The sequence below is a fragment of the Temnothorax longispinosus genome, chromosome 3, assembly GCF_030848805.1.
Source record: "Temnothorax longispinosus isolate EJ_2023e chromosome 3, Tlon_JGU_v1, whole genome shotgun sequence".
NCBI classification, from domain to species: Eukaryota; Metazoa; Arthropoda; class Insecta; order Hymenoptera; family Formicidae; genus Temnothorax; species Temnothorax longispinosus.
Genome location: NC_092360.1, coordinates 16,103,007 through 16,128,061, shown reverse-complemented (window position 1 = coordinate 16,128,061; position 25,055 = coordinate 16,103,007). Strand labels below are relative to the sequence as shown.

The window sequence follows — 25,055 nt, the reverse complement described above, 5'->3', positions numbered from 1 at the left end:
TAAAATGAATTTTCTCTTATAGATGTCAAATAAATCGAATATTATTGTCTCGTAGATATATGTATCTATAAAAAACGTAGTAAAGTTATATATAAATTTTTTTACACTATTCCTCAAAGAACTATTAATAATTTACAATAAAATACACAGTACGTTTTCATTTACTTTATTATATGTATCTGCAAGTATAATCTTGTGAATTAATATATCTTTCGTTTATATCGTCGACATGTTTCAAAGTAATTAACTTTCATATCTATATACATAGAAGATAAAATTGCGTAACTAAAATTAAAAATAACGCTCTTTTTGATATATGATACAACTTTTCAAAAGATAAAAAGATATAAATACATGTTTTTACAATTTCAGCCCGATTAATTTGTATAAATAATTCGTTTTCGTTATTATTAAATTTGCTACGCTTACAAAATTTTCAGTAATTAATAATCAAATAGACTGAGAATAACAGAGATGTAATTTTTCTATATATGTTCATTTAGTTGCAACTTTCCCCATAGCCATTTTCATTCCTATAAAAATAAATCTTATATTTTGTAAAATTATGGATACAAAAGAATTTCTAAAATAGCACAATATAATTATACATATATTTACGATTATTAAAATCATATACATAGGTTTATTGTGTTGTGTAAATAATGTTCAGAATACTTTAGAAGAGATATGGGATATAGGTTTCATTACGCTGTAATATATTTACGACAAGCACACCGTTTCTAAAATGGACAGTTTCTTATACGCACTTTCCTATTCCATATGGAGAAACAAAATGGCGGCTTTATCGATATATCGCACCTATCGATTTCAATGTCGCTTCTCTATTATCTAGGACTCTAGTATACTCCCTTCTCTTTTCTCAGCGAGTTTGAAGAAGGGAGTATACCCGTGTGTACCCGAGTGATGTTTCCGTGTGAGTGGTGATATTCCAGTGTCGGGATTGCTGGGGATTGCGTCATTCTCGCCGTCGTGGCCGGTGGCCGTCATCATCGCGTCGTGTACCGCGACGATTAACCTTAAAGAAAGCGATAGGTGCAGTGGTGGTGTTTTCCCTCCAAGAAGGTACGACGAGCATCATCGCGTCGTGTACCGCGACGATTAACCTTAAAGAGAGCGACGGGTGCATTGGTGGTGTTTTCCCTCCGAGGAGGTACGACGAGTAAACTCGAGTCGCCGATATTCGAGGCGAGGAGGTGTGACGAGGAAAGTGCGGTAGTCATCGATGTGAGAGACGAGCAGCCGAGAACGACGAGGAAGAGCAGAGGGAGCGAGTGCGAAAGGGGAGAGCGAGAGAGCGAGAGAGAGGGACAGCGGACAGGCCAAAGCGTCGCAAGCCAGGAAGTTCCGACGACCGCTACTCCATCAGGGAGCTCCAGAAGTGGCAACGGTTTCGTCGGGAAGTATCGAAATTGGCGCGAGGGGCGGAGAAGTCAGCTGTGGTCTGGCTCTGGTGATAGCGGCGGAAGCGGAAAATCCCGAGGCTCAATCGTTTATGGCTAGTTTTAACGCGTTCAAGTTTCCCAGCAGCGACAATATAAGATTCCAGTGCAACGCGTGTGCTTTGAACGCTGTCAACCTGTGAGTACTCGCTTTTGCAATCATTTTATACGTATGAGCCAAAATGCAAATTTTGACAATAAAAATATTAATATTTTTAAAATAAAAATGTAACGTGTATCTTTTCTACTAACAGGTAAATTGTCACGGTTATAACGCCTTCGGTCGTCGTCGCAGAGATGTTGATTCCGAGACTAATGACACATCTCTTATAAGTGTATCTGATGGATATGAAGGTCAACTTCGTGAAGAGATGACTATTCAATCGAACTTAATATTCACTCTGGAAAGGAGAGAGGAGAGGTATACAGCAGATCCAGCTGAAGGTAAAGCACAGCATGCGCAAAGAAATAACAACTTTCACGTATAGCGTATTGGAATAAAGGAAGTAATCATTCTTGCTCTTTTTGCTACATTAATTCAGCCCAAAGAGTGGAAGGTATCTGTGTTTCTATGGTCGGCTTTATCAATAGCATTAATAATTACGGCGCTTTTAGCACTGGTTGCCGTAGCTATCGCTGTGTCATGCTGGCTTATAGCGTATCGACGTGAGCCAAAGACTGCTGGACCACCGCCACACCCATCAGAGTTCCCAAACCCCTTGTTCACTACTGAATTTGTAACTGAATCTTCTCCTGACTATCTATTGCTGCATTGGTTACGTACGTATGAAATTCTCACGCTATATAATAATAAATAATTAGTAGTACTTGTATATATATATATATATTTTTTATATTTTCTGTTGTTTTTATTTAAAAAAGATTATTCTTTCAAAATGACAACGCCTAGAAGAACCGTGTATTCTGATTTGGAAAAACAAGTATTTCTGGAAATATTAAAAAAATATAAACATGTTGTTGAATCAAAAGGTACAAATTTCTCCACACTGAAAGGGAAATCAGAGGCTTGGACACTCATTACAGAAGAATACAACAACTCTTCTTTGATTAGTACTAAGGTATTAAATTTATTTTATAATTTTTAGATTACAGTTTAATGAATTTTTTTGCAATGGGTAATGTTTTATATTACAGAGGGACGTACAACGATTGAAAAAGTACTGGTCTAATGTAAAACAGCAAAGTAAAAATAATATATTTTTACTTGATTGTCTTTCAGTTGTTAATATAAGGTTTCTCACCGGAGGACGACCACAAAAAAATGTAGGTGAAGTCGATCCAAATGTTTTGGATATCATCCCTAATTTAATGACAACGGCACCAACCATTTCTTCAAGCAACTTTGATACACATGAGTCTGCAGGTACTTAAAATATCATTAAATAAAATATATAAATTTTATAATTTAAAGAAATTGTATTTGACAAGAGGAATGATTGAGTTGCATATTCTAGATCGGCAAAAAGAGGTTTTGAAAGCAATCCAGCAGAATTCTATGACATTTGATCACATTATTAATAAAGGACTTTCAAAAGGACAACAAAAGTCATTAACCTTACCACCCATTGAATATAAGTAGGTTAAATAATTAATTTCAATACAGTTTTTTAAATAGTAATTGTATTAATGAGATAATTATTTTTAACTGCATGTATAATTTTTTTATTAGATATAGTGGGCGAAGAAGTAAATAATGTGGAAATTAAAATTGATGATTCAATATCTATAGATAAAGGATCCAGCAATCAATCTAGTGGTACAATATCATTCAAAAATTATACAAATATTCAAAATAAAATGTTGTTTATTTTTAACATATGCATACAATTGGAAATCATGCTTTAGATATATTTATAATTGACAAAGAAAACAGAGCTTTAATAGATTTTAAGAAAAGCAAACGTATAGATGCCAATTCATGTTCCAATCCAAAGAAACAGAAAATGGAAAGAATTACATTAGTTAGTGAAAAAAAAATAGAATTGGCAAATATAAAAATTAGTCATGAAATCGAGATGTGTAAGCTTAAGAAACAACGAGAAGAATTTATCAATAAAATTACAATGAAAAAGTTATTATTAGAAAAAAAGGAATTGCAGGAGAAATTTAAGTTAGCGAAGTACCGTGCTCAAAAAGAGATGTAAGTAATTACTTTTTTTTCAAACTAACTAAAAATTTTATTTTAAAACGTTTTTTAAATTTTAGGGGAGATGATTACGTCTCGGATATTGATTAGTTTGAATGTTTTATATGAGATATATAATTATTAACAATGTGAAACTAATATATTATGTTGATTATACGTCGCTTTAGTTATAATAATACGCAATAAGAATACGCAATTAATAAACAGTGTAATAAGGTGTGAAGAATAAAAGTAATGATTTACTATTAACTGGTTTGATTCTTAATATCATTAAAATATAGTTAATAAAATAATTCTCGAACTACGTTTTGCCTAATAATATGACCATCTCCAGGTTGCCAATGAGGTTTATTGTAAGGTAGCTCCTCATTATCTTCAATTATTGCATTAGGTTCTGGTTCCTCTGGGAGAATGTCTTTGAAATGTAGTGATAAATTATGCAAAACTGCACAAGCTGATACGACTCCAGTACATGTTAAAAGTTTTAAAGATAGTCCTCTCGATAGACAAGAAAATCGTCTCTTCCATGTTTCAAATGTTCTCTCCACAACCATTCTCGTTCGTGATTGAATTTCGTTATACCTACAGTAAGAAATTTTTAATAGAAGATACATTTTTATCTGTGTATCTCTTAAAGCTTCTGGGTATTTGTCACAATTTTCTTCATTAATAATTATGCGGTTATTTGTTGATTGTAAGTAAGATTGTAGAGTAAGAAAAAAGTTTTTGGACTATTTTATAATAGTCTATTGCATCTACTCTATTGCAAGTGTCATCTTTCTATGTCATCGTATTTTGCAAGAATTTTAAAAGAATGTATTTTCTCGCTTCTAACGTCATAAATGAAGAGAATCACGACAAGAGACCAGGGAGTCGATTGTGTATCTTGAATCGAGGTGAAAATTATAACAGTGAAAAAATTCACTAATCTCTACATTTTATTTGTCGAAATCTAGTCAATCTGTTTACTTTTGCAATTTTTATCTCATTTTAAAATACACAATCAACCTCCAGAAGCTTTAAAATGTATTAAAATGTATTAAATTCTGCTTTTTTATAACCTTTGTTCTTCTTCGCTTTGTGGATTTCTGAATGGCGTTAAAAGAAATGTGAGAGAAGGATATCCTGAATATCCAACTAACATTCCTGTTAGTTCACGTTGTTGAAATCGCATGAAAACTCGAGAATTTTGGAAAATTATACTATCATGTTGACTTCCTGGCCATTCTGGGACAAGGTCCAAAAATTCCATTCTTGGACCTACTACAACCTTACACATAAAAGATAACAAAATAAAAATAAGAATAAATATATGTAAATAAACATTACTCTTATTAACTTACCTGGACATTTAAGGAAAAATAACCTTTTCTATTTCTATAAATTTCAGCTATTCCTCCAAAGTTATTACCACATAATCTTATATGGGTGCAATCTATAGCTCCATTAATACAAGGAAGCCCAATAGCTCCATAACCATATCCTAATTCTTTAAACAATCTTCGATTTCTTGTATAGCTGCTTGGTTTGTCGGAAATTTGACATAAGTATTTAGATAAGTTGCTAATGTAGCAGTTACTCTAAATACGATTCTGCAAATTGTAGGTTGTGGTAATTCCATAAGATCTCCGTTTACTTTCTAAACCATAAAGCAATATACATAATACAATTATTTGTATTCTTTCTTTAAAATTAAAAACATGTAATACAAAGAATTTATGTTACCTGAAAACTAGCAGTAGCATAAAATCTTAGACAAATCAGTAATTGAATAACTGATTCAATTGAAAGACCTCGCATATCAGGCTTTGTTAAACTATCAATAACTAAAGGCAGTAGTCCATACATAACAGATTTTTTTGAAAATCTGTATCTTATATGGAATTCGTGTTCACGATAAGCTGTAAATGGATTAATAGCATCTCGTACATATCGTTTTTCACGTATTATGCCAATATTGTCATTTTCTTCATCCGAAGAGCTTTCAGAACTATCAAATAAATTAATATCAAATTCGCCCAATATGTTACATTCCATACTGCTCTTATCTAAAATACATAATAATAAGTAATTACTAGTAATCTTGTATATATATATATATATTATTTATTATTATATATTTATGTACAATTTTTGAACTAATGCAGTCAGCGATAGGAAACAAACCTAAAAACTGTTGTTGTGATACATTACGGATTTGTATCGCATTTGACAGGTGATATGTAGAATCAAATTTTTGACATTATTTTGTTAATAATATATACAAATGTGCTTATTAAAAGATCTGAAAATTACTCAAGAAAAGTTGTCAGTTATATAACTTTTCTTGAGTAATTTTCAGGTCTTTTAATAAGCACATTTGTATACATTATTAACAAAATAATGTCAAAAATTTTTTATAAATTAATTCTACATATCACCTGTCAAATGCGATACAAATCCGTAATGTGTCACAACAACAGTTTTTAGGTTTGTTTCCTATCGCTGACTGCATTAGTTCAAAAATTGTACATAAATAAAGCGTGAGAATTTCATACGTACGTAACCAATGCAGCAATAGATAGTCAGGAAAAGATTCAGCTACAGATTCAGTAGTGAACAAGGGGTTTGGGAACTCTGGTGGGTGTGGCAGTGGTCCAGCAGTCTTTGGCTCACGTCGATACGCCATAAGCCAGCATGACACAGCGATAGCTACGGCAACCAGTGCTAAAAGCGCCGTAATTATTAATGCTATTGATAAAGCCGACCATAGAAACACAGATATCTTCCACTCTTTGGGCTGAAATGTAGCAAAAGGAGCAAGAATGATTACTTCCTTTATTCCAATACGCTATACGTGAAAGTTGTTATTTCTTTGCGCATGCTGTGCTTTACCTTCAACTGGATCTGCTGTATACCTCTCCTCTCTCCTTTCCAGAGTGAATATTAAGTTCGATTGAATAGTTATCTCTTCACGAAGTTGACCTTCATATCCATCAGATACACTTATAAGAGATGTGTCATTAGTCTCGGAATCAACATCTCTGCGACGACGACCGAAGGCGTTATAACCGCGACAATTTACCTGTTAGTAGAAAAGATACACGTTACATTTTTATTTTAAAAATATTAATATTTTTATTGTCGAAATTTGCATTTTGGCTTATACATATAAAATGATTGCAAAAGCGAGTACTCACAGGTTGACAGCGTTCAAAGCACACGCGTTGCACTGGAATCTTATATTGTCGCTGCTGGAAAACTTGAACGCGTTAAAACTAGCCATAAACGATTGAGCCTCGGGATTTTCCGCTTCCGCCGCTATCACCAGAGCCAGACCACAGCTGACTTCTCCGCCCCTCGCGCCAATTTCGATACTTCCCGACAAAACCGTTGCTACTTCTGGAGCTCCCTGATGGAGTAGCGGTCGTCGGAACTTCCTGGCTTGCGACGCTTCGGCCTGTCCGCTGTCCCTCTCTCTCGCTCTCTCGCTCTCCCCTTTCGCACTCGCTCCCTCTGCTCTTCCTCGTCGTTCTCGGCTGCTCGTCTCTCACATCGATGACTACCGCACTTTCCTCGTCACACCTCCTCGCCTCGAATATCGGCGACTCGAGTTTACTCGTCGTACCTCCTTGGAGGGAAAACACCACCACTGCACCCGTCGCTCTCTTTAAGGTTAATCGTCGCGGTACACGACGCGATGATGCTCGTCGTACCTCCTCGGAGGGAAAACACCACCAATGCAGCCGTCGCTCTCTTTAAGGTTAATCGTCGCGGTACACGACGCAATGACGGCCACCGGCCACGACGGCGAGAATGACGCAATCCCCGGTAAATTCCTGTAAATCTTTCTCATGATTGGTCAAAAAGCTTGGATTCCCGAACATTGCCGAAGCCATATTCTTAAGCACAGACTTCGTCAAGACGATCTTAAGCTAGAACTTGTGTTCTCAAGATTTATCTATGCATCTAAAGCCGTCTTCAGACGGTTTTCGATCTTAAGACCGTCTTTGCCAAGATCATGCTTAAGACAAGTCTTGAGCAACGTCTATGAATTCCGCCCTAAGACAGTCATGTCGAATCGAGACGACCAATGGGGAGCGACCCAGTCGATTTTGTTAAGATTAGCATTAGTTTCGATAGATTTAACAGTATCGCACATTCTCGACACAGCGATGGCCAATAGGAACGATTCCTGGCATTTTGACTTAATTTTACACATTTTCAGAATACTTTATGATTTTGCGAGGCCTTCAGCCAATGAGAGCGCGAGGCGCAACCTTTTGAGATAATCGCGACGAACCGACCAATAGGAAGCGAGCGTGGCTCAGCGAAGCGAGACAATGTCGAAACGCGCGAATTTACATTATATAATTATTATTTTATGTTTCCCTGTCGAGATAATTATGTTTAACCATATTTTATTGCATGCCATGCATTACCGTATACTTACCGACGTTGTGATTACCGGTAAGCCAATCACGTCCATTGATTGGGCGAGACGATCCTAAGAGACGCGGGTACCTGAAAAAAAAGGGGAATTAATAAAATTTGATTCCGGTAAAAGATATACTTACCTGCACTGTCGAGGAACGTCAAAATGACCATACAAGGTCACTCGGAACCGTTCCGAGTGACTAGCCGCGAAGGTGCACTATGTGCGCATTGCGACGGCTGGCATTGGTTGCCGCATCGCCGAGACCGAAGCGAGAGCCCTTGTCCGCCGTCCAATCGAACCGCAGTTTCTCTGATCTACCAGAGCTGGGCCAATCACAGCGGCTCAGCACGCGAAAACGATGCGTCGTTTAAAATGGGATCGTGTCGCTCGTCAGCAAGCGATACGATTGGTCGAGAGAGGTAAACGCGCGAGATAGAGTCTTTTCGCGCCGAAATGCGAAGCAACGCGCCGGCGCAAGCATCAAAGTGGGGGAACTCTACCCGTTTCTCCCGGACAGTCTATCGTTAGATTTTGAGGCGTTAACACGTTTCGACGGTTACGCGTATATTACTCGAGTCGAGGTGGCTTATCCCGTGATCGCCTACGATAAGCGCGAACATCCAGCCGTATCATACGAGTGCGAGCACGTTCTGTACACGCAAGACGACTTTTAGTCGCAATTAGCTCTGAATCGTGGATATTCGAGTTCGAGAAAGCTCGTTGCCGGTAATAGCGCGAGTGAACGAGACCGCGACGACGGAGAAACTGTAAACTGTGGAATATTAAATTGTTATTTGTTTATAATAAACAACCGAGTCATTATTGGCGACCCCAGTGAGAATCCTGTTCCAATGTCCGTGAATTACGCAACGCGCAACCAGGGCGTAGCCGACGGCCTTGAACACGTCCGCGACGTAAAAGACGGCAGCCATTAAGCTGAGAGGAAGGACGGGGCAACGCATACGATTCGGGTTTCTATATTTGAGCCTGAAAATACAGTGGCGACCGTAATTTCAGCCCAAATAGTAAGTGGCTAATATTTTAATTTTATCATCACTCATCGGTGATCCGGTCACAACGTAACGTAAAATATAGAAAAATATAGATATTCCAATGTAATATATAAATATAGCCTAAAAATATTATGCAATTACACACTTATTGTTACTACGTAGTACGTTTACGCGAGCGTTACTTCTTACGATAGTAAGTAACTGTAGAGGACGAGGGGTAAGAAGTGTGAGGTGAGGTTATACATCTGTCACCATCTGTCACTATCATAGCAAATGTGTTTTTCAGTATTTAGTAAGTGAATGTGTTGCATACTGTGTTTACGCGAACGTTACTTCTGTAGTAACTTACGATAATTCACTCCGCGTAAACGCAGAGACCCCCGTTTACATAGAGTAATTATCATATGTTACTACGGAATAACCCCGTTGACGCAGAGTGAATTATCGTAAGTTACTGCAGAAGTAACGTTCGCGTAAACACAGTATGCAACACATTCACTTACTAAATATTGAAAAACACATTTGCTATAGGGCGGCAGTGTAGTCTAGTGGTAGAGCGCCAGACTCGTAATCTGAGGAACCAGGTTCGAGTCCACTAGAGCCATGAAGCATGGAATGTTTTTCCGATAGCTGCGCCCCTCCGTGCAAGATAGGCCCTTGTGCGAAGAAAACTGGGCTCCGTCTTTCGGAAAGAGACGTTAAGCCGTTGGTCCAAAGGGTTAAAGTGAGAGGAAAAAGATAGTGTTGGTAGTAGATTGCGAACCCTGCGGGGATATGCAATAAATTACGAATTTTACAGGAAATTTTTACACATTTGCTATGATAGTGACAGATGGTGACAGATGTATAACCTTGAAGCCGTGCGCAAAAACCGTGCGCGCGCAGCTTCTCAGTCAGCCCCGTGTCGTGATAACACGACTGTCACCCGAAGAGCTGAGGCGTGCGGAGCGACGGGCGACGCCGCTGCCACGGCAGGTGGCAAGACGGAGCCGGCGGAGCACACCGCTGCCGTTGGTTCGCCGTGCGGTGGTGCACCAGTCGATGCAGTTGGCGGGGGACGCGAGCCAATGGGGCTTTCCCGCCGAAAGGGAGGCGATCCGGCAGGCTGCAGAGGCGTTCAACTGCGCCTACCAAATACAGTTGACCCGGGTCACCGTGCAGGAGACGGTGACGTTGACGGCGGTGCCGAGCGGGACGGCGCCGAACCAGCAACGAGCCCAGTGACGAGTTTATGAGCCCGTCCAGCGGGGAGGAGAACTCCGGAGACGAGGGGGACATCCCCGATTAAGTTTAAGTTGCGCGAGCGCTCCGAGGACGGAGTCGAGACACATTTCTTTTCTTTTCTTTTTTTCAGTTCATGGTATATTTATTTTCTTCTTTGTCATTTATTAGAGTCATCGATTTTATCCGTCCGGCGCCTTTAATATTAAGTAATGCGACAGCGGTCGCCGAGCAGCGGCTCGTATAGTTATTAAGACTTTTCCTTCCCAATCCACAGTTTCAGTTTCTTTTCGGCACGACGATGCCCGGCCCGACCAGTAGCGAAGGGATTTTATTTTGATTTGAACAGGTGCGTGGATTGCGGTAACGCACCGGTAAGTTAAATGGTCGAGTCACACACAATCTTCAGAGCGCGGGCACTTAGTGCACGTACCGCGCGTGCCACGCGAGTAGGAGTCAGGATGCCGACTCATGGGGTCCCTAAGAAGGGGCCTACGCAAAACGGGCGTGATCCGAACACGCGGACCTAGGGTTTGGGCGACAAGCCACGAAAACGCGAACGGGACGCTATAGCTCAAAATGGCTGAAGGTGCATCCAGAGGGAGGCCCAACCGACTCCTGGAATCGATCGCGGGCGAAATCCGAGCGCATAGTTCCCGGACGCATAGTTCGGGCGACAACCCGCGAAATAGCGAACGCGGCGCCATCTCGTGAAAAGGCCGAAGGTGCGCCCAAAGGAGACTCCGACGAACCCTAGAGACCGAGCGCGGGCGAAATCCGAGTACCCGGAGAGGTAGTTTGGGCGACAACCCGCGTAATAGAGAACGGGACGGTATCCCGGGAAACGGCCGGAGGTGCATGCTAGGGAACTCCTAAGACACCCGGGGAATCAATCGCGGTCTAGATCCGACCACCCGAACATGGGGTTCGCGCGACAATCTGCGCGATCGCGAATGGGGCGTCATCCCGGGAAATGGCCGGAGGTGCCAACTGGGTGACACCTAGTACACCCGAGAAATGTATCGCGACCGAGATCCGACCATCCGGAAGGTAGGTTATGGCGACAGTCGCGGGAACTGATAGACCCGGACATCGGCTGCGAGAATTTATGCCGGAATACGGTTAGTAGGGACTGGGAAAATAGGCACCAGGGTCGCCGCCATCGGCGGACATGTAGAAAGCGACCTGGACGTCGTCTCCAGGAAGTCGACCTGAAATCGGCATCAGGGACGTAGGAGAGGCCGTGCGCACGGGTCGGCGCCTTCATAAGTCAAATTTTCGAAGAGGTGGAAAACCACTACCCGGGAGCCCATTAAGCGTGTCGCAAATAGTGTACTGGGAGTCGATTGTGTATCTTGAAACGAGGTGAAAATTACAAAAGTGAACAGATTTTACTAGATTTCCACAAATGAAATCGTAGATACGCTAGTGAATTTCCTCACTTTTGTAATTTTCACCTCATTTCAAGATGCACAATCGACTCCCTGGCGGCGGAAATTTCCATCGAGAACATCTGGCGCACACCTGGCGATCCGAAACTCGTAAACAGCTATTGTATCTGCGTAGAATGGAAAGTTACCGCGAGGAGAAAGCGGCCGAGACCCCATGGTGGGGGTAAAACTTCGGAGGTAGGGAGCCCAAGAGAGGAATATTCCTCGAGGCAGTCTCTCGTGGGCGCTCGAATGGTAGCTATCTTCTCGCGCGTATATCTCGGCGTGTCGCAGTAACTATCGCGAAAACGTACCGGATTACGATTGTAAGCCTACCACAGTGTCCGAAACAAACGGGAACGCCCGCACATAGCATTACATGACGCCGATACGAAAGGCGTACGGTTTTTCGCGTACCGAAATCGTGAAATCGCACTTTGCAAGACGTGCGACCACCATCTTGCGCGGCATCAGTAATTGTAAACCACCACCATTGTGAAACGATAGTTAACAATAAAAGCAATAATTATTTGCAAAAATATATACAAATATATCGATCACTTACCTTCAACTTACCTGAACAAGCGGCTGTCGTCCATCTTGTGTGTTAGCGGTGACCGAGCTTCAAGGTCATCATCGATCCTGCATCAGAGGAGGCCATAGATGAGGCACCCGTGGCGGAAACTTGAAAAGAAACGGCATTAATTATAGTTATCGCGACAATTCTCATACTTACCTCGTGTCGCGACATCTCCCATACGCGGTGATCCTGGACGTCGGTGAGCAGCGGTGATCCATGACATCGGCGATGGTGATGAAGCACCCGTAGACGAAACCTGAAAATAAAAGATAATTAGTTAGTTAATTGAACTTAATGCTGGGACTTACCCGATCAAGCGGTTGTCGCGCCATCTGGGTTCCACGAATGAGGCAGGCGATTGATAGATAGCGGAAGCTTTAGGCAGAGCAACACAGAGGAGGCACCCGTGGCGGGAATCTAAAAAGTGAAAGGGTTAAGGAGAGATAGACGTATATATACCTGATCAAGCGGTTGTCGCGACAACCGGTATCCCTGGCTGGCCGACCAAGGTCATACCTAGCGATATCTTGAGCACAGGCGATGCTGACGAGGCACCCGTGGCGGGATTAAAAAATAAAATTGTTTAAACAAATTGTTCAACTTTTGTGTCGTTTGCATTACGAATACCTACCTTCTCGGTAGTTTAAGGTTAAACCGAGTGGCGACCGATGACTTAGAGAACAAAATCGCGTACCCCGTAGCCCGATTACGTATCGTTCGGTTACAACCACACCTCACACTTCTTACCCCTCGTCCTCTACACTCATCTCTGAGTGTGTGCGACCGTGCGTGCGTGCATGCGGTGCATGCCATGGAAATTTACAACGCCTCTAACCGAATATCTCGGAACTAATCTCCTGCTATTTTGCGCTCTACTTTTATCCACAATGCACGCATACATGCGCACGATACACGCATACATACGCACGATACACCTCGACATTATATTTTTATATTACGCTTCCAAATCTTGATTTGGGGGGTTTATCGATGTTTTTATTGTTGTGCAATTCAGGGGAACTTGTTTTCGCATTCATACCAATGGTATATTAATCTCTTATATGAAATACATCTTGTGACGAGCTGACAGCTCGCCGCAACTCGAGACGCCATATTAGGGTAAAAGTAGATAAGAAAATCTGTACTTCCGTAATTTTTTCTCGTTTTCTATATAAAATCGAAGTTTCCCTGAATCATTAATGTATGTACTGCAAGTCTGGAAAAAAATTTTTAATTCTGTCAAATTAATACGACGCTACGTGCCGACAAAAAAATGCCGGTAAAACAGACGGCTCCAGCATCTCCTTAACATCTTCCTCCATATCCTTCCTTCTGCTCCTTCTAGTTCCTGTCTTCCTTCCCTCTCTTTCCTTTCATCTGTTATCCTTGCAAGCTTATCCTCTTAGCTTCCTTCTGATCCGTCTTCTCTGTCTCCTGTCGCACCTCGCCTCCAGACTCAGCGCCTTCTACAACATTCAAAACAGTAGACAAAAGAGACAAGTCACTGGGTGTTTACGACAATTCGAGTACGAGTTAGTTCCACTAGGGCCGAAAAATATGATAAGTACAACCATCTACTATTTTCGTGAATCATTGCAACTCACAACGCTTCCGATAAGTCGAGTAGAGTTAGCTTGAGTTGGCTAGGCAAGACGTACGTAATACATTTATAAATCAACGGTACGTATTATCAGGTAAAGCAATATTGTAAAATAAGAAACGTTAAAAAACAGTACGTTATTAAATTTTAGCAAAATTACAAATACTAAATTAAAGTTACGATTAATAACAAGTATTATATATTTGTAGAATATCCGAAAAAAGAAAATTCGATTATTCTAACCTATAAATGAACATTATTTTTATGTAAATATAATGTAGCTGCTTGTATCAATTACTGACTTTTCATTATAAAAAAATCAAATTCTGTGTTAAAAGTAATAGTAAGTATTACAAATTATATATCTATACAATAATTTCAGATGGATATACAAGGAATGTGGGATTTATTTGATAATCCATCGGATGACGATGATATTATCGAGCATCAACCTGAAGGCGAGCATCATCCTAAAATCCCAAATTTCTTTGAAACTGTTGTATTAACATATTCTTTAACAGGTAAGAGACTTAAGTCCATTTCTACCCATGCAAATTAACTTTAACCTCGGTTCAATTTGCTTTTCAACTTACTTTCTCACATTTATAGCACTAGAAAAGGAAGTTAAAACGAAATTAAAATTAATCTACATTGGTAGAAATGAATATTAGTTTTGCTTTATTATATTTCATTGTTATAACTTTTTGCTGATGTTTCTTCTTATAAGTAATACATAATATTAACATTGTTTCATCAGATTTCAAGTCACACTTTCGACTAGAAAAGCATACATATGAAAGATTGGTGCAAGACTTTGGACCTCGTTTATACCACGAATATGGTGCTCCAAAAATGTCCCCTCATAAACAAATAGCTCTAACATTATGGTGCCTTGGTAATCAGGAAGTTTACAGGTTAGGTCTTTATTAATATGTGAAAAACATTCGACTTTTTTCAAATTTTGCTAGAAATCGATCCGAACTTACCTAACTGTGTACAAACACACACACTACACAAATCTAATTTTATATATAAATATATAAAATTTCTGTTTTAGATCAGTAGCAGATAGGTTTGGTATATCTAAAGATACCGTCTGGAAAACTATATTTGAAGTTATGATGCTACTCACTACAGATGTTGAGAGGTATATAAAATGGCCTGAACCACATGCAATGATAAACTTTGAACGAGAATTTTATCAATTAAGTGGTTTCCCTGGGGTAATTGGAGCAATTGATGGCTCCCATATTGCTATAAGTGCACCAATTGAAAATGCGGATAGAGATATTAACCGTAAAGGCTGTCACTCAATAGTATTACAAGGCATTTGTGACTATAAGTTAAGATTTATTGATGTTTTTACGGGTCTATGTGGGTGTGTTCATGATGCCAGAGTCTGGCGTTTAAGTCATATTAAGCAGTTAATAACAAATGACGAGAATAGATATTTCCAAAATCAATATCATCTGTTAGGTGATTCAGCATATCCCTTATCAAAATACTTGTTAACACCATATCGAGATAATGGTCACTTAAACAATGGACAAAGAAATTTTAACACTAAACATTCAAGCACTCGTGTAGTTATTGAGCGTGCGTTTGGTATTCTAAAAGGAAAATTTAGAAAATTAAAATATATTTACATGTATAATACGGAAATGATCCCCTTGGTAATTCTTACTTGTTGTATGTTACATAACATATGTATAGAAAATGAGGATGCACCATTAGAAAATGAGGATGAACCAATGGATTTAAATCTAATAGAAATGCAAGTTATTAATGAAAATGTGTTTATAAACGGAGCAGAGAAAAGAGAAGTTATTTCTCATTTATTGTAAATTATTGTAAAGTACCTTCTAAAAATGTTAAATGCTTTTGTAATAAACTATACTTTTTTATATTATTCTTGAAAAATAAAAACATTCTCTAAATTTGTGAAATTGTAAGAATACATATTTATTTACTAATATATTCATTACATTATACATATTTATAATATATTGGTTATCTATTATTTAAATATCTCTTTATTATATCCTGTACATTTTATATTTATTCTTATAAATTTATGTAAAAAAATTAATAACTAATGATCAAATAAGATTAATAATAAAAAAATATTTTCTTAAATTTTTAATCTTTCAATACGTACACGTTTAATAATTATCAATCTACGTAGCCATTTGATAAATGGCACACGATTTTTTTGCTTTAATTTATTTAATGTATGCACACGAGGAAAAATATAACAATTATAACTTAACTATTTTACTTAATTTTAATTAAGTAAAGATAATTTTAATTAATATCTTAACAATTATTGTAAATGTTCCAAAACGGTAAGAGATTTTTTATTTTTTAAACCTATTCTATGCTTTTATTGAGCAACGGTACAGATGGGGACATTTATTCATGTATATATTGTACATATATGTACGCGCGCACCCCTTCTCCGCACGCACGCACGCACGCACGCACGCACGCACGCACACGCTATAATTTTAAAGGAAAAGGAATATGAAATAAGACAGATAAAATGTCAATTCAATTCGTAATTATATTTAATACATTTATTATATATAACTTTTAAATACATCTAACTTTACATAAAAAATAAAAATAAAAGCGTTTGTTGTAGCAAAAAATATTACACTATATGTATTTGTACTATTAACTTTTATACAACTTTCATATAATTGTCTATAACAAACATAACTTTATGTAAAGTATTGAGAAGATAATAATCTTTAACAAAAAAGGTATGACATCTTGTCCAACAAAAACAGTGGAATGTTTGAACACAATAAAAAAAGAAAAATGTTATGATATAATAATATGATTAGATAATATCACATTTTATTAATACTTTTAATATCACATTCTTTTATACTTTTAAAATTGTAATTGTAATACTTATGTAACTACTATCTTATATAACTTTATTTGTTTAAATATTTTTCTAATAAGGATATAAATCTCTCGCTGAGCATAATTTCTTTCATGATGTTGTTGTCTTTGTTCAATTAATTGTTCAACCCAAGCTGGTGTTTTGGATTTTCTTGTTCTTACTATTCGATTTTGTGCAAAGTTAGTTGATTGTATTAAATGTAAATTTTCTTCATTTTTTTCAGTACAGTTATTAAAATTAGTTTCTTCTTCAGTACAGTTATTAAAATTAGTTTCTATATTTGTGCTTTCAGATGTACTTAAAGCAGTTTGATTTAATTGAAAGCCACGTGAGCTCGATGCTGTAGACAATGGTACAATATCTGATTTTTTAACTAACATGTCATTAATAATATCATAATATTCCCACTTTTGTCTTGCTGCGCCCGTTTTATTCTTTGCATCTTTTATCGTTTTATATTCTTTTTTTCAATCCATTCTATTTAATATTACAATTTTCCGCCGACAAATTGTAACCATGAATATTGATGCAGCAATGTCTTTCCATACTTGCTTATTTACTGGACTCGTCACAAGTTCTACATGTTTATTAATTTCAGTTAACAGCAATTTCACCATTGCATCAGTCCACTGAATTCTGCTGCAACTTACTAAATATATATATACATACAATAATTATTTACTGCTTAAGAGAATTTATTAACTTCTCGGAATAATACACTTATAAATACAATTATTCTAATTAAAGAATCATACGTACCAATATCATGCACTTCATTTAATGATTCTTCTTTCTCAGTCATTTTGTAGAACAAGATAAATCTGTGGAATTTAAAGCTGTTTTTCCATAAGAACACATGTAAAATTAGAAGTACAATAACTCATGAACTAGTTAAGCCCATTCTACAATAGCCGTAAAAGTGCGTTAAGACATAAGCAGTAAAAATTGACCAACTACAGTCGATCATTCTTGGATTTTAAAAATCCCATTAGTCAATAGCTTACTGCTTACGTCTTAACGCATACTTTTACGGCTATTGTAGAATGGGCTTTAGAGAATTGGCTTCAGGTTTTAACCACGTGTTCAGATAATAAATGGAAACAATCTATAAAAGTTCTACGGTATTTTCAATGTAACAGTGTTAGCGCCAGAACATCCTTAACACTATCTACATGATGATTAACATTACTTTGAACAAAAAGTTTTTATTCTATAAAAATAAATTACGAAAATAATGTTTATTTATTGGTTAGAATAATCGAATTTTCTTCTTTCGGATATTCTACAAATATATAATACTTTTTATTAATCGTAACTTTAATTTAGTATTTGTAATTTTGCTAAAATTTAATAACGTACTGTTTTTTAACGTTTCTCATTTTACAATATTGCTTTACCTGATAATACGTACCGTCGATTTATAAATGTATTACGTACGCCTTGCCTAGCCAACTCAAGCTAACTCTACTCGACTTATCGGAAGCGTTGTGAGTTGTCATGATTCACGAAAATAATAGATGGTTGTACCTATCATATTTTTCGGCCCTAGTGGAACTAACTCGTACTCGAATTATCGTAAACACCCACTGACAAAATTAAGCCCTCTCTCCCTCTCTCTCTCCCTACCCCCTTCTTCATCCACTCCTGCAACTGCTTTTCCTCTTCCTTTTCCCTGTGCTCTCCTCACACTCTCCTCCATTCCTTCCTATCTTCGTTTCAGTACATCTTCCTTCCATTAATCCACAAACGGCTACTCGTGGCAACCACCGAGTTTCCTAGATTTCTCTCTTTTTGCCTTTTCTTCTATTCTCTATCTCACGTATCTTTCCTCTCTGGTCAGTTTCTCGTTTACCATTACCCCCCATCTCTTCATTTCCCACCGTTTGCTAAAAAGCTTCTTTTTGTCCTCCTCCTCCTCCTCCTCCACTAGCAGTAACTCCTTCTTTCCTTCTCCTTTTATCTCCACCACGCCTTTTACTCCCACCTTTCTGTCCAGCGCCATCTCGGCTATGATCTCCATAAATTCTTTCCTTTCTACTGGTCCTGCACCCTCTAATCCGCGCCATACCAGAGATCTCCTTTTCTTTGCTGCTCTCTCTCTTTCTGCTCTATCCTCTTTATACGCTCTCTCTTACGCTTCTATCCCTTTCACTTTTCACTTTCTCTTCTCTTCTCATCACCATCTCCCAAGCATTACTCTTTACACTCTCTGCGCCTCTACCTTTCTTCTCTGCTTTTCTACCTCCTTCGCTACCTGTCTCCCCGTCTGTTCTCCGCTCCTTCTTTTCCTCCTTACTCGCCGATCCATCTTCGCTCACTTTTTCGCAACGCTCCTTCTCCTTTTCCGTTTTGACGTCCCCTCCTCTTCTTTCCATTGTCCTCTCATGCGTGTCATTGCCTTTTCCTTTGCCCTCTCTTCTGTCAAACTTCCACGATTCTTCGCTACTCTCCTCCTCCTCACTTGTCACCTCCTCCCGTCCATTTCTGCTCCGTCCTTTGTCACCCCCTCCTCTTTCTGTGCGTCTCTCCCCTTCGTGTTTCGATCTTTCTTCCACACATCTTCCTTTATGGATTTTTTCTTCTCTTTCTATCTCTTCCTCACTGGGTTTCTCCCCAACGTCTGCGACGCCATCACTTTCGTCTACTCTCCTCTTCTCTGCTTCTCCTCGTCCTCCACTTTCCTTCCTTTGTCTCCCTGGAGCCTGACTCTTCTCCATCCTCTCTAGCTGCCTCTTTATCTGCTTCATTTCTCGTCTGAGTTCCTCTCCTTCCCGTTTTACCTCTTTCAAGAGTTCTTGTCTCATTTCCCTTAGTTCATTCATAATTTCCTTCATAATTTCCTTACCCCAACCATCCTTCTCCTTCCTTTGACCTTCTCTCGACATCGTTCCTGCCATCTCTGCCTCTCCAATCTGTTGCCCTCCCCGCGCACCTGATTATTCCCACCGCTCTTTTTTGCCTCCTACCTTTGTTCTCCAAACCAGCCTCGGTCCACTCTTCTATCACTTTTCTCCTTTTTCCTCCTACAAGCAAAGATTTCTCAGATCCTGCTCTCTCTCTCTTTCTCTCTCGCCTTCTCCCTTAACCTCATCACATGAACAAATGTATTAGCCACCTGTCTCTCCTCCCTCCTATCTCTTGCTTCTTTCTCCTCTACTTACTTTTCTACTGCCTTTACCTCCAACTATCTCCTGCGTTTCCTGCTTCTACTTCCTTATTTCTCTCTTTCTTTTACTCGCATTCTTCACCTTCTACCCGAAATTGTCTTTCACCTCAGATTCCGACCACGCGCTATCGCCGGGCGCACCTCTGTTACGGTCGACCCGCCAATCTCGATCGATTGTGCATCGACCTCCCCATTTGTCACCGCAACAATCGATCTCCCATTCGACGCGTGCGGGTGGTACCAATAACCCCGGACTGCGCCTCGACGTCCCGCAGTGGCGCCAACCCACTCTTTTGGAGGGGCCAGCCCCCCGCGTCGCCTCAGCCCCAGTCGGAGTCCTGTCGTCTCACGTCGACTTCCGCCACGTGCGCTTGCTTGCGATTCTATCGGTCGATCTCTCGATCCCGACACTTCTCCATTGCACCCATTGCGATGACGCGTGTCAACTTCCCCACTATCGCCTCCGGTGCCACATCCTTCATCGCCCAGTTTGCCACGATCCTAACCTCTCTCTCCTGCCTCTTTTTCTTGAACAAATTTCATCCGTTCTGCAGCATATACCACCTGGCCTCCATTTGCTCTTCTTCCTTTCCACCTCCCGCACGCCTGCAATTCTTCTTCCACGTTTCCACGCCTCAATAAATCCTTTTTTCGACACATTTTTGCTCCCTTTCCACGCTCCACATGTTTCCCCGCCGAGGGCTACAGGGGACCTTAATGAGATTTTATAATAAAAGAAGATATCCAAAATCGCTATTAGAATAGGAAATAGAAATAGCATTCAGACGAGTCACCTGCATGACTCATTCGAGTGGAATCTAGTCCTCGCATAAGCCATATATGGGCATGTCGAGGCAGAGCGAGCCGCAGTACCATATAATGTCGCCCTATGACTCACTGTAACGAGGTGTGGTCACCTCCCATTATCGTTTCCGAAATTGTATAAAAGCCCAATCTTTCACCTCTTCAACGGAGAGTGTGGAACGAGTCAAGAACATATTTTATACTCACATATCTTATACTTGTTCTATCCTCTCATATAAGAGCCAAGACACTTGTAACGTGAAGTTCTACAATAAATACCATACTTTTATATCACAAAGAAAGATAAAAATTATTGAATACCTACCTTCAACGGATCCGAGGAGCCACAATCCACATCGCCGAGGACAGTTAATTATTTTGGGGTTTTACCTCCTTAACCGCAGAAGAAGAACCCATCAACGGAGACGTTCTGCCGTTCTGCAGGATCGAGCCACCTCGCATCACCAGGACATCACACGGGGACGTGCCTAGTGGTGTATTGGGAGGGTGCTTTTGGACCACAATATGATCACGCTCTTACTTTTATCTAATGTCGCTCTTATTTTTAAAGATTATTATTTTCTGGGATTTGTGGTGGGGCAGACATAACATGCTTCGTTAACTTAATACAAAATCGATTTCAAGAAGATTAGATACAGGTGATTTGCCGGGTCCTTGTACATGTTGCACAATGTTTTCGCAGTATAGCATTTTTCTTTTCCTGCAGATATTCAAAATGCGTTTTTAGTTCCACCCATTGATACAATATTCGCTTTACTGCTTCTTCCTACGCTAGCCATCAAGTTGCAGATAACTGTATGAGATTAAGAAGCACTTTGTTATTATCATTGATTAAGTTGAACAAATTTGCATAGTGAGCACGTCTCAACAAACTATTCGCGAACCAATTTCTCGTTTCTCGCACAAGAAACTCGAGAGATGAAGGCAATACCTCTGATGCTTTTGAACTACGTAGGTGCAGCGAATGGCAAATACGTTGTACGTTCTGAAGCTGTGGCAATGAAACTCTTTCCTTCAGAAGAGTGAATAGAGATGTTGACGTTATTGCTTTATGGAAGGAGTAGAAGGGCTAAAACTCTATATTCGTTTTTTATAATATATAGTTTGCTTATTGATCACACACTTCGATCCATACACCTCGTTTGCCAGCAACCAACTGAACTCTACTCACACGAGACAGCGGAAACCCGGTATATAACAGAAGAATACCGGAGGCAAGCGAGCTTACAGTAAATGGCGCAAAACTTAAATAATCCAACACTCCCTTCTGAGTTTAACTCTATAGTATTCTTTATAACTCAGACATGTCATAACGTCGTTTACTACTATTAAACTCTTAATCTAGGTTACAGTACACTAATTTTTGGCAATAACATATAAAATTATATAATATGATATCTATTTGCTTTATTCAAACAAACTTAAGCTACACTTTATCTTAGAACTCTAGCGTTATCCTCAACATTCCAGTTATTTCAATGTCATAAACTACTGTTCATACTATCTTCTTCTCGTTAATCACGTTGTTACTTTTGATTCATTGGCTTTCTAAAATCTAAAATTACCAAAACCAGTCGTTATTATGTAACGATGCACCCCTTTTGACAACGCATTGTTCCCCGGCAAACATCCGCCGGATGCCACCCGACCGATCCTCCGTCGGGCGAGAATAGGGCGCGGTGCGCCCACCTATTTTAAATTATTCCAAAGTACAGTGTGCGCGAGCAAAAGCGCGGCACCGGTACCTCCCCCCGCGCGGGCCCGCCAAGCCCCGACGGGAGCCGATCCGCACCGAAGACGAGCGTACGTACCCGTACCACTACGCGGCCCGCCTGGCCTGCGTTCAGAAACTTTTACCCAGGTAGAGTAGGAGTAGAGTTAGAGTTGACCGGGTTACTGTCGTTTATGGACGACGAAAGTAACATCACGGGTTAACATGGCGCTCTCCCATCAAGCATTGAATATGAGTGAAAATATGGCAGCGCATCAGGAAAATAGTGTCCGTATCAAACGAGCTATTTCTTTTGTAATAGCACGAATCGCTGCTCAAGCCGCTAATTATTGGACCATTATAAAGGCATCAGAGGTAAGTTGTTATCTACAAAATAATGTAATAATATTAGTCGGAAGACAATTGATATATTAATGTCAATTTTGTTAACCCATTGCCATTATGAGGTTAGGATTGACAAATTTTTACTGATGGAAAGCATTATACGTTTTTTATATATATACGAGGTTTATGTAGTATTAGATAGTCTTTATTTTAAATGGAACATTGACAATATAATTGAGAATGAAAATAATAAGTAAAAAATATATTAAGAATGATACGGTACAGTCTAATTTTAAGTAACATTAAAGCAAATGATTACATTTATGTACAATCTAATAGACTCACTATCGTAATTAATAAATCAGTAAGTGACCTTCACTAATTTTTGTTTACTTTAATCAAGCGATGTATGATAATTAAATTTAAGGAGGATGATGACGAAGAGGAATTGTTTTGCCTTATAGCATTGGAAAAAGGAAATACGCCAACACGCATTACTGGATATATTGAGAATGTGGTGTCGAATTACACGTCCGTTCAATTTCAACAACATTTCAGAGTACCACTTGATACTTTTGAGGATTTACTACAAATGATTGGATGTATGCTAATAGGTGATGATAATCGACAGGGCCGTCCAATGATCGACCCTCGGAAGCAATTACTTTCTGTAATTTGGCTCCTTCGTACACCAGACTCATATAGATATTTATTTATGGTATTTTTTATTGGTATTTTATTTATGCAGACAAAAATTATAACAGAAATAAATAGTTGACAATGTTAGATTACGGAATGTTAGAATTGTTTTCTGTAAGGACACTGCTTGAAATGACACATATTCACTTTACAGTCCCGCATAAGCTACAAAACGTTGCAGAAAGATTGTGACATTGGAACGAATAAAGCTCTTTATATCCTTTCTATTTATAGTTTTCTGTAAAAACGTTATATGCTCCAAAATATTGATCATACACAAAATTTTCTTTTCTAGATCCATTGGAGATCGATTCAACATGGCAAAGTCTTCATTGTCAGTATCATTCGTTCGAGTGGTTACAGCGTTGTGCAGAATTGCACACCGATTCATTAAATGGCCTCAACGAGCAGAAATAGAGGAGGTCAAAGAGAAGTTCCAAAAATTTTCACATATTCCGGGTGTACTTGGCGCGATTGACGGAACATATATCCCTATTAAAGCTCCACAAATAGATCTAGAGGTGTATATAAATCGAAAATGTTTTTATGGCATTACTTTGCAAGCCATCTGCGACCCATCGTTGAAATTTATAGATTGTTTTGCTGGCTATCCAAGCTCCGTAAGCGATGTCAGAATATTTCGTAACTCGGATATCTATGCACAAATAAGTGGTGAACCGCAAGCTTACTTCCCAAATGGGGAGTTTTTGTTAGGAGACAAGGCCTACCCTGTACTAACCTGGCTTATTCCCCCGTTCATCGACAGAGAACACTACCGAAATTCAAAGGCACTTTAATAGAAATTTGGCAAGCACTAGACAGGTGATTGAGAGATCTTTTGCGTTACTGAAAGGTCGTTTTAGAAGATTAAAATATCTGGACATGAATCGTACTGATTTGATACCTGCTACGATATTAGCATCATGTGTTCTGCACAACATGTGTATCGATCATAATGATTTATTTATAGAAAAATATGTCATTGAGGGAATGAACACTGACAACCAAGATGCAGAGCTGATCAATCCCGTACATCGAGCTGTGCCTGGTGAAAATGATGGACATCCGAAAAGAAACGAATTAGCCGAGTTATTGTATTACCGAGTCTAGCTGATGTAGAAATAAAGTACCCATTTTTATACTTCAGACATTTTTCTCAATTTGCAATTTCGAACTATTAATTGCACGAAAGTATGAAAATCGTTGAAGCTCAATATCGAAACGAAACGTATCCCTTTTTGTTCGCCGGTTCTTGTGAATAACTTGTGAATAACTTGTGAATAACTTTAACCTAAAAAAGGCGCGTTTCGAGAACATGCGTTATGTGCCCCTTATGTGACGGAATCCATATGTGCGCATGTCGAGTAATTTCTACCTACCTCCTCGACGTGGGTAGAAATAGTTAACTCGAGAGTTGACTCAAGCGTGTTTCTGAACGCCACAAATGGGTCAACTCGGCATTTCTGAACGCCTCGAGTTAACTAGAGTTAACTCGAGTAAGGTTTCA

General features: G+C 39.1%; 3 protein-coding genes and 2 pseudogenes across 7 annotated transcripts; 3 read left to right on the top strand and 2 right to left on the bottom strand.

The window, feature by feature from the left end:
- The first annotated feature begins 288 nt into the window (after positions 1 to 288).
- LOC139809843 (uncharacterized) lies at positions 289 to 3,876 on the top strand. Of its 3 annotated transcripts, XM_071773076.1 has the most exons (9): positions 289 to 1,599; positions 1,715 to 1,904; positions 2,076 to 2,240; positions 2,343 to 2,539; positions 2,616 to 2,844; positions 2,936 to 3,056; positions 3,151 to 3,237; positions 3,327 to 3,621; positions 3,687 to 3,876. In XM_071773076.1, the coding sequence occupies exons 2-7, from the start codon at positions 1,832 to 1,834 to the stop codon at positions 3,173 to 3,175; spliced, it is 810 nt and encodes a 269-aa protein (XP_071629177.1). In that variant the 5' UTR covers positions 289 to 1,599; positions 1,715 to 1,831; the 3' UTR covers positions 3,176 to 3,237; positions 3,327 to 3,621; positions 3,687 to 3,876. The 3 variants fall into 3 exon arrangements, with proteins under 3 accessions (XP_071629177.1, XP_071629176.1, XP_071629178.1); XM_071773075.1 differs by having other exon boundaries at positions 290 to 1,599; positions 3,151 to 3,621; XM_071773077.1 differs by having other exon boundaries at positions 292 to 1,599; positions 2,451 to 2,539; positions 3,151 to 3,621.
- Positions 3,877 to 3,908: 32 nt separating this feature from the next.
- Positions 3,909 to 9,257, bottom strand: LOC139809842 (putative nuclease HARBI1; annotated as a pseudogene).
- A 3,733-nt stretch (positions 9,258 to 12,990) lies between these two features.
- Positions 12,991 to 15,908, top strand: LOC139809882 (putative nuclease HARBI1). The gene is made up of 4 exons (XM_071773125.1): positions 12,991 to 13,968; positions 14,271 to 14,409; positions 14,646 to 14,802; positions 14,946 to 15,908. Exons 2-4 carry the CDS (start codon positions 14,271 to 14,273, stop codon positions 15,730 to 15,732), a joined length of 1,083 nt encoding a protein of 360 aa, XP_071629226.1. The 5' UTR covers positions 12,991 to 13,968; the 3' UTR covers positions 15,733 to 15,908.
- Positions 15,909 to 16,126: 218 nt separating this feature from the next.
- Positions 16,127 to 21,441, bottom strand: LOC139810564 (uncharacterized). 3 transcript variants are annotated; one of them, XM_071774215.1, is made up of 3 exons: positions 18,200 to 21,441; positions 17,562 to 18,084; positions 16,127 to 17,451 (listed from the first exon to the last, which is right to left on the bottom strand). In XM_071774215.1, the coding sequence occupies exon 1, from the start codon at positions 19,697 to 19,699 to the stop codon at positions 18,920 to 18,922; it is 780 nt and encodes a 259-aa protein (XP_071630316.1). In that variant the 5' UTR covers positions 19,700 to 21,441; the 3' UTR covers positions 16,127 to 17,451; positions 17,562 to 18,084; positions 18,200 to 18,919. The 3 variants fall into 3 exon arrangements, with proteins under 3 accessions (XP_071630316.1, XP_071630317.1, XP_071630315.1); XM_071774216.1 differs by having other exon boundaries at positions 17,562 to 17,623; positions 18,214 to 21,441; XM_071774214.1 differs by having other exon boundaries at positions 17,562 to 21,441.
- Positions 21,442 to 22,183: 742 nt separating this feature from the next.
- On the top strand, positions 22,184 to 24,694 carry LOC139810271 (uncharacterized; annotated as a pseudogene).
- The last annotated feature ends 361 nt before the right edge of the window (positions 24,695 to 25,055 follow it).